The 8997-nt window shown below is 52.3% G+C and overlaps 2 protein-coding genes across 2 annotated transcripts in view; one reads left to right on the top strand and one right to left on the bottom strand.

The window, feature by feature from the left end:
* The first annotated feature begins 419 nt into the window (after positions 1-419).
* On the top strand, positions 420-8493 carry LOC104290299 (malignant fibrous histiocytoma-amplified sequence 1 homolog). The gene is made up of 11 exons (XM_009889387.1): positions 420-438; positions 1450-2329; positions 2949-3240; positions 3676-3862; positions 5261-5451; positions 5555-6042; positions 6659-6816; positions 7332-7491; positions 7967-8037; positions 8146-8252; positions 8476-8493. Exons 1-11 carry the CDS (start codon positions 420-422, stop codon positions 8491-8493), a joined length of 2571 nt encoding a protein of 856 aa, XP_009887689.1.
* Positions 8494-8895: 402 nt separating this feature from the next.
* The window catches only part of IRF7 (interferon regulatory factor 7), a 3866-nt gene continuing 3764 nt past the window's right edge, over positions 8896-8997 (bottom strand). Inside the window, exon 12 of the mRNA XM_009889386.1 lies at positions 8896-8902. Within this exon, the coding sequence (XP_009887688.1) occupies positions 8896-8902 (7 nt within the window). The remainder of the gene's footprint in view (positions 8903-8997) is intronic.

Here is an 8997-nt window from a genome sequence, read left to right as displayed (position 1 = left end):
ATAGATCAGATGTTGCCACCTGTTTAAAGGAAGAAATCTTATTTATTCAACACGTGCAATAGTTCGGTAGTAGCGTAACCTCTTGTTAGTGTCGTTTCCCTCCTCTGCAACAGTGGTAACACCAAAAGTTCCTTTAGCAAAGGCAGTGGCGCTTCTGTGAGATGTTGACTCAGGAGCTACTCTGCCCCAATCGTTGGAGGTCAACCTATAAGACAAAGCTGCTTTTGGGACATACCCAAGGCCCTGGTGTTTGGCCAGAGGTGCTTGGGTTGTTGGGAGCTGCTGTAAGGATGGATGGAGAAAGAGAGGGTGGGGTTCCTGGGCAGAGCTCAGGGAGGCGGGGAGAGAAGTAAGAGTAGGAAATGAAAGGGGGAGGCTGAGCTACCAGGAGGATCCAGCCAGTGCCACGCTGCAGGGCCATGACCCAGCCCAAAGCCTGTGAGTAGCTGCCCCAGCTTTTTGCTGCTCTGGTGGGAGCCCTTTGACTTGTCTTGCTGATGGTGCTGGAGGAGAGACCGCGCGTTTGGGAGAGGGTGAAAGCTTGCTTTCCTGCTGGGCTCGTTCCACATCCCAGGTTTAGGTTTTGATGTCAAGAACTGATGATGAGTCGGTCCTGAGCAGGGTGCCTTGCGCAAGGGGATGCTGTGCTCAGTGTCATCTGGCGAGGAAGTGAAATGAGGGAGAGGAAAGCAAATCTGACTGCGTTTTGTTCTAGTAGCGTGTGATCCCCATCCCACATCCCCCTGGCGCTCTTCTTGCCTGCAAACTTCTCTGCTCTAAACACCCTCCTTTTGGGAATCTTCTCAGCCATCACCGAGTCCCTTCTTGTGCACCCTGTCCTACAGTGGACCCCACTATCCCTGTGTTATTCCCTGGTCTCCCAGGGCTGGGAGCATTTCTATGGGGAATTGCAGCTTGCATCTGGAGCTGGGGGAGGATGTGAGAGAGGAAGTGTCTGAACTTGCTAGTCTTGGCCTCAACACATCTCCCTAGTTGTGGTCAAGAGCTGGAGGGGGGGGCTGGGTGAGTTATTTGGAGAGCAGGTCTCCTCCTGATATCGGCTCTGCCCTGCCAGCTGGGATTAGAAACCTGCTGGTTTGGGGGTAAATGCATTTGTGGCTGGAGCTGTCACAGTGCTGCAAGGAGAGTAAACCCGTTACCATGACGCTTGGCCTACAGGTCAATGTCTGGTGGGCACCATTTCTTCCTGTGTCTTCAGGCACAGCCAAGATCCTTGTGCCTCGGCTTTGGTTCCTCTCTTGAGAGGACACAGGAGCTGCTCGAGCAGCAGCTGTGGTTACGCTGTTCAACCAGCTCCTTTGTTTTGCCTCTGCTTTGCCTTGCTGGCCAAAATGTTCCCCAAGTTGTGCAGAGGTCAAGGGAAAAAATGGTCTGTGACCACAAGGGTGACAGCCTGTCTTAACCACCTTCCCTGTCACATGCATCCAGGTCAAGAGCAGGAGGACAGTTTGCGTGAAGTGACTCTCTCTACCCAGAGGCTGCGTGTGCTGCCTCCATCAGTCCTGAGCAACCCTGTGCTGGAGAGCCTTAACCTTGACAGGAACAAGCTCAGGAGCATCACCGGCATTTCTAAGCTTTGCAATCTGAAGAAGCTAATACTGTCGAAGAATGAGATTGTGGACTTTCCCAACGAAATCCAGAGCCTGGTCTATTTAGAGAAGCTTGAGCTGAATCAGAACCAAATCCGGGTCATCCCAGAGGGGATACTCTCCCATCTCCCCAGGCTTAAACACTTGCGGCTGAATAACAACCGTCTCAGTGCCCTCCCCAGGGATCTGGCAGCTTGTCGAGGCAGCCTTCAGTACCTCAACATCTCCAACAACCTGTTCCGGACCTTTCCCCAGCCTGTCCTGCAGCTGGCACACTTACAGGAGCTCCATGTGCAGAATAATGCCCTTCGCCAGCTCCCCAAAGAGCTCTTCCAGGGGCAGTCCCTGAAAATGTTCAAAGCCAATGGGAACCCACTCCGGGAGCCGCCCAGCGAAGTGTGCACTGGTGGCATCCAGCAGATCCGGAATTACTTCAACCAGCTTCAACACAATTCGGGGCAGGAGGATAAGAGGGTCAAGACCATGTTCCTGGGGGCCTCGCTGGCAGGGAAGTCTACCATCTGCAAAAGCCTGAAGCAAGGGCAAACAAAACTAGTGCCCAAAGAAGAGCGAACAGTTGGGATAGAGATCAGTGAGTTCCGGATCGAGGACTTCACGTTTCTCTTCTGGGACTTTGCCGGCCAGCTGGAGTACTACGTGACTCACCATGTGTTCATCACTCCACAGGCGTTTGTCATCCTTGTCATCAATCTCCACATGTAAGTGCTGAGCTAGTTTGGATTCAAAGTGGAGTGGGAGAAGAAAAAAGGGGCTGAAGAAGCTTTCCCCTGCATGGGTTCACACCACTTCCACTGGACCATGATGCCTGGTCTTCTCACCACTGGAGTAGTTAGCTCTCCCTCTCCTGCTTTTTGCAGATCAATCTTTTAATTAAGCCAATAGATCTGTTATCACCTTACCAAAGTCCTCTGTTTTGAGGGGCTAGATAAGCATTAACTCCTTATGTGGCAATTGTTCCCCATCTAAATGGCTTTGCCTTATGCCTTGGAAATATGTCTATGAGCCCTCCTGTATCTTGTGGTGCTCCCTGAACATGGAGGGAGCAGCAGGCTTGGGCTTTGTGGTACAGAAGTATGCTCCCATCCACAGCAGGGATGGACTGTGCTACCCCCTATAGCTTTAACTGGCTTAGTTTAAGGATGGAAAACTTAAGGATGAGTTTGAATATGACCCATAATAGCTTAGGAGACCTGAGCTCTTCTCCAGTAAGTCCCTGGGACAATACAGGGTGCATGGTCAAGCCTGTGCTGGTGGAAGTTGGCTGGAGATCCAGAGGGTTAGACATGAATTTGGGATTTTGTTTCTCTCCTTCCACAGGTACCAAACTAATGACAAGACTTTCAAGGACCTTGTCGGTTTCTGGATCAACAACCTGTCCATGCGAGTTCCAAACTCAGTGGTGCTTCCCGTGGGAACCCATGTGGATTGCTGTCGGGAGGAGGAGGTGGAAGAGAAGAGGCGTGACATCATGGCCAAGATCGCGGCCATGCTGGTGGAGAGAAAGAGCAACCTTGCTCACTTCATCAACAACCTGGAGGGCAGCGAGGAGCCCGAGTTTTACGTGGACCAGTGGGAGAGGCTGAAGGAGATGGAGAACTGCACCTTAACAGTAGGGCTGAGATTATTGCAGTTCAATGCTGTCTGTGATCACCCTGTTGTCTTTGGCAGCATGGTGTGCTACTGGTGATGGTGAACCAGTGCTAATGAATCAGGCCACTACTGCAGATGCTCCCAGGGGCAGGGGTGGATGTGGTAACTGCTGGCTGTGATCTGCTGGGTCCTTGTCCCTGCTTGATGATGGGAGTCTTCTCCTGTGGTTTGTAGCAAGTGCCTAGAGAGGAGTGTGAGGGGGCATTTACCATCCCCAGATGATTTTCTGGGAACTGGTGCAGCGCAAAGGTGTGAAAGAAGCGCCCTCTTAAACTGAGCCAGCAGTGTGTCTCATCCTTGGTGATCTCCTTGGCATTAGGTTCCTCCTTGACCTCGCAGGCTAAAAGACTTCTCTGGACGTTCCTTTGGCAGGTGTGTGCTTTCTCTCTTCCAGATCTTAAACTTAGTTGCTGTCAACTGCACGGATCACCGTGATATCAAAAAGCTCGAGGCCACTATTCTGGAGCACGTGAAGAATGAAGAGCTCTTCCCTGGGGTCGTCCGAGTGCTGCCACCAGTCTACAGGCAGGTGGAAGCTGCCATCGTAGATATTGCACAGAGTGAGGAGATGGCAGATCATGGTGAGTGGTCCCTCACCCTCTCTGCACCTTCCTGGGAGGACTTGCTATCCTGCAGCTGGGACAGGCTCTTCGGTGCTTGCTGCACCTTCTGATCCCACTCACGTGTTGTGGTGTCACTGCTGAAGACCTTGCAGTGTTATTGTTGGAGCATTAGTTGCTACTATTCAGCCCTGTCATTATGAGCACCTGCCCACAAGGCAGGTGCCTAGGGAAGAACATAGGAAAACACCAAGTGTGTCTTCACCGGGAGGCTCTGCCAACATCTACCAACCTGTGGCTGGAGGTACCCTGAGCTGGCCATGTTGTCTGGCTTGTTTTTTTCCAATGACATTGCTCTTTCTCCCCTTTGCCCTTTATAAGCGATTAAAAAAAATCTTGCAGGAAAGAGCTCGACAGCTTTAATGCTTCTGCGTGCTTTCCAAACCTATGTCCTGCGAACTTTATTTAACGGCCTCTACCCCTCCCTAGCCCCTTCTCCATGCCTTCCGTGACATAGCAGGCAGGCTTGGCTCCTCGCTTATGTACCTAAAGCAGGTATGAATATGACTAGTGCTCGGTGTCGTCTCTGGCTCCCTTGTCCACTGTAGGATTAGTGGATGAGGAGCAAATTCTTTTCTTTTCTGGAGATAAGCCAGGTTTTGTTGCTGGTCTTGCTGCATGACTAAATGACAATCTGAGGTTTAACTGCCAATCTGAGGTTTTGTGGCTGGAAACAAATCTGGTCTCAAACAGTGAAAACACTCAGTATTGGTCTGTCATGGTTTGGCCCCAGCTGGGAACAAAGAACCACGCGGCCGCTCACGCAACTCCCACAGCTGTGGGCAAAATCAGAAGGAATAAGGCAGAAACTCGTGGGTTGGGATAAAAGTAGTTTAACAAAACAGCAAAAGCAAGAGAAAACAATAACACTGGCAAAGGAATATACGAACGTGATTACAGTGCTGCCGCTCCCCGACCGGACCCGGACCGCCGCAGCCCCCTCCAAGCCCCGACTTCCTCCTCCCTCCCCCTGTTTGCGCCCCCCCCCCAAACCTGGGCATGGGTCACATGGCATGGAATACCTGTGTCCCCTGCTGGCTCCTTGGGAAAATTAACCCCATCCCTGCTGGAACCAGGACATAGCCTAATTTTTGAGATGTTCCGCTGCAGTCCTGACAGGCTGTTGGCACCACTGAGGCAAGGCAAGACCATGGGAGATGCAGGGTGGCAGTGGGACAGCTGAGGATGGGCAAAGCATTTTGGGCCACAGTCACTGAGCATTGCGCTGGTCCCACCTGCTCCACCAGGGAGGGCAAGGGTGACACTGGGTGCCACAGGTGTTTGTTGGCTCTCTAAGGCACCTGCCTTGGAATGCTGGTGTCCGAGAGATGTGTGCTGAGCTCCCATGTCTCCCTCTAGGCATGATGGACCTCCAGTATCTGCTCAGCAAACTCTCCCAGTGCAAGCACCTGGCCAACCTGGGCAGAGAGCTTCTCCAGGACATCTTGCGGTACCTCCACCGCATCGGGCTTGTCGTGTGGTATGAGGAAATCAAGCACCTGGAAAGCACTGTTTTTCTCCAACCTACCTTCCTAATAACTATGTTCAAGGTGAGCATGGGGAACAGGACCGTCTTCTCTGCAGGGCCCAAGCTCTGCAGCTTTGCTGGGATCCTCTCAGTGCCACTTCTTCTCTCCTTCTCTTCCCACCCAGCTCCTTGTGAGGTACCGCCTTGTCCAGCAGCTCGAGAGCATCTCTGTGGACACACTGATCGGGGAACATGCTACCATCAGAGACAGGTCCAACTGGGTGTGGACCTTCAAGTCAAAGGCAATGCTGTGCCACCGAGCCGTGCGTGCTTTGGTGAAGCACCAGCTCTGTTTGGAAGGGATGTGGGAGGTCTTTGAGGAAATCATGGGACACAGGCCCCACAGCAGGAGAGGGAAGCTCTTCAGCCTCCTGGAGCACTTTGAGCTCTGCCTGGAGGTGCGTCACACTGAAACGCTCAACCCACAGGCCAGTGAGTTTGTGCCTGGGAAGCCGTGGGAGACAACACGGGGCCAAGGCGAATCCTGGTACTTGTTCCCAACCTATCTGAACCAGACTGAAGAGGTCTCTGAAGTGTGGGGAGGAGATCACTCTGAGGACCTCCACATCCGTGCCTACTTCTCACCTGAAATACCTGAGGGTTTCTTCCAGAGGTAAGCAGCGGTTTCCAGCCCTCAATGAGGTTGTGTGGTTTGGGGTTTGCTCAGTGCAGCGCCAGTATGTCTGTCAGCAAGCCCTTGGCTGTTGAGACTGTTATCAGCTGAGGTATAAGGCTGAGACTCGGGAGACCAGGGCAGCTTCTCAGCTCTGCCACAGATGTGTGGATCCCTGAATGAACCATTTTGATGTTTGCTGCCTGGACGGGAGCAAGGACCATTGGTCCTTCTGGTTCACCTGTCATGTGGGGTGGTTTTTAGCTAGTCTGTGCCCATCCAGGCAGTCAGTGGTCTCCCAGTCCCACCTGAGGATGGTTCAGTTTCTACAGGCACTGGGACTGTTCCAGTTTCTGGAAGGTCTCCTGTCCTTGTGTTGTTCTCAACTTGTGTCCAGAGTTTTATCTGATGGCCAACTCTGGGAGCAGCTGTTGGCTTAACAGGCTGCTCCTGCTGCTTGAGCTTTCAGGAGGGCAGAGTCTTCATTTGGTGTCTGCCTCTGTTTCTGCTGAAATTTGGTTCATATTTTTCAAATCCACCCGGTGCCATGCTTTCTCCCAGTGTTAGAGATACGCAGGGAGGAGGGTGGTGAAAGCCGTGGGCAATCTCCTTGCAGGTTCCTGGTGAAAGCTTGCTCCTTCTACTCCACGCACTGGGTGGCCAAGGCAACCTGCCTGCTTATATGCAATGGCAAACCTCTGCTGATTAAAGAGAATAACCAGCGGGCCTACAGCTACCTGGAGCTCCGGTGCAGAAAGCCAGCAGGAAGGACAGGTAAGATTCTTTATTTCATGACTCCCAACCACATGTCTCTCCTTAGCTTCCCCCTGCTACCTCCACCCTTCTGGGCAGAGCATCCCAGAAGCATCTGCCACATATCCTAGTCTGGCCAGGGTCCACTAGCCAGTTTTCAGCTAAAGATTTCCCCTTTCTCTATGCAGCCTGGTCAGGATTCCCCCCAAGGTATCACATGAAAGTGGAAAGTCAAGTTTTCAGTCTTCTCACGGAGAAAATGAGTCATCCTTCCCCATAAGGTCCCAGCAGAGTACAGTCTCAGGTTGGGTCTCCAAGTGACAAGCAAAAGAGCCATCCGTGTTGGGGAACTCTTCCAACATATGTTTAAATTCCCTTTGAAAGCTGACGGGCCTTGGTTAACTTGAGAAACGGAGCTTGTCCAACTGTCTGGCTATGGCCCGGCTGGCTAGAAGTGATGAATGCATCACCACAGTATCTCCTTGGCTGCTGTGGTTGCATGGCTGTAAGTAAGATGTTCTCCTTTTGCCTGGAAGGTTTCCAGTTTGCCTGGGACTTCCTCATGGCAGTTGTGTCCATCATCCAGAAGCTTGCTGAGGAGTGGCCAGGGCTGCACGTGTGCATGAAGACCCCCTGCCGAACGGCTGGCTGTCCCGCTGAGCTCATCTGGCCAGACATGGATGGCACAAATGCCATGTATGTACATGCTGTGCCCCTCCAATCCAAGGGCTGGAGCTGGGTGGTTGCTGGTGGGGCTGGTCAGCTTCTAAAAGCCATGTGAGACTAGTTGTAAAACTCACCGGGTACTATGTTGCCCTTCTCCTGACTGTAGTAGTCCATGTCCCATGTGGTGTTAGCATTTACTTGTGTGGGAAATTCAAGCATGGAAAGACAGGTGAAAATGTTGAGACTCTGGGGCTCAGGCACATAATGTCCATTCTGGCCAGGTGCCAACATGTCCCCTGTTTCATGAAGAGCTGAAGGTGCTCAGGCACCTGGTAAAGCAGCAGTCGTCCCACCAACAGTGGAACCTTGGGTCAGGGTGGAAAGAGGGAGCCTCTGCCATCGCCTTGGTGTCATCTTCCATAGGAAGATGAACATAGGAACACTTCCATAGGAAGTGCTGAGGGACTCCTGCTCCTTCTACTTCTTGGGACTTTTTCCTCCACAGGACAAAGGAAGATGTTAAAACCTGTGGGACGTGCGGGCATCGCTTTGGTGCAGAGCTGCTCTTGCCCAAAGGTGAGCCAAATGGTCCTGGGTTTACACTGCAACCATGCTCGGGGGGGAGGAAGGTTGAGGGTTTCATGAAGCTGAGGTGTTGATGGTGTGTGTCCCCCAACCCCACAGTGCCCAGGCAGCTGGAGGAGTGCCCAGTGCAGCCCTCTGCTCACTATTATGTGACAAGCTATGGGACCACCACCTTCGGGACCAGCAGCATCCATGTCAATCACCAGGTAAGGCGGCTGCCACTTCCCCTTGGCCAGGGTCCAACACTGATGGCCAGGCTCATCCTCTGCCCTTACTCCTGAAATGAGGGGGTGCAGCTGCTCCCAGCCTGGGAAGGGGACACCTCATCCTTGGGCATTACCACACTCCTCCCCCGAGATACCACCACCTCTGTGCCTCAGAGCTGAGCTCCGGGTGCTTCATGTTGTAGTTACTGCCTTATTTTTCCAGAACATCTCAAGTGAGTAACTCTGGGCCAGCGGAGAAGCACTCGCCGAAGAAAGGATTATTTTTGTTTAGCCAAAGCCAAGCTGTCCTCAACGCACGTTGCTTGCAAGCCATGTTTGCAACCTTAATGCATGGAAATAAATGCATCCCTTCATGCATGGGAATTCACCTCATTTACACAAATGTAAGGGGTGAAGGTGCTGACAAGTGCTCCGGTACGAGCCTGCTGCCAGCGGGGGTTTGCTGACACAAGGCTGGCTACAGCCCCCCATGGTTTTGGGGGACGGGGTCTCAGACTGATAGTGGAGGCAGATGTCTGGGCAACATCAGCAAGCAGGAACCACCTTTCTATACATATATATTTAAACTTAGAAAATTTAAGAAAATAACTCTGTAAATGACCCCACGCCACAAAAAAACACATTAGCAACTGACAGAGGGGAAAAGCAATGTGTCAGCCCCAGGACTGGCCAGTAAAGCTGTCCTTGGGGTGGAGGGAGCAGCAGAGAAAAGATCCCCAACCAT

This window comes from Charadrius vociferus, unplaced genomic scaffold (genome assembly GCF_000708025.1).
Source record: "Charadrius vociferus isolate BGI_N301 unplaced genomic scaffold, ASM70802v2 scaffold467, whole genome shotgun sequence".
NCBI classification, from domain to species: domain Eukaryota; kingdom Metazoa; phylum Chordata; class Aves; order Charadriiformes; family Charadriidae; genus Charadrius; species Charadrius vociferus.
The sequence above is the reverse complement of the archived record's forward strand: the minus strand, read 5'-3'. Positions and strand labels throughout refer to the sequence as shown.

Coding starts and splice junctions, on each gene's coding strand:
- LOC104290299 (XM_009889387.1), top strand. Junction 7,492..7,966: donor ATGGATGGCACAAATGCCAT/GTATGTACATGC, acceptor TTTCCTCCACAG/GACAAAGGAAGATGTTAAAA. Junction 8,038..8,145: donor AGAGCTGCTCTTGCCCAAAG/GTGAGCCAAATG, acceptor CCAACCCCACAG/TGCCCAGGCAGCTGGAGGAG.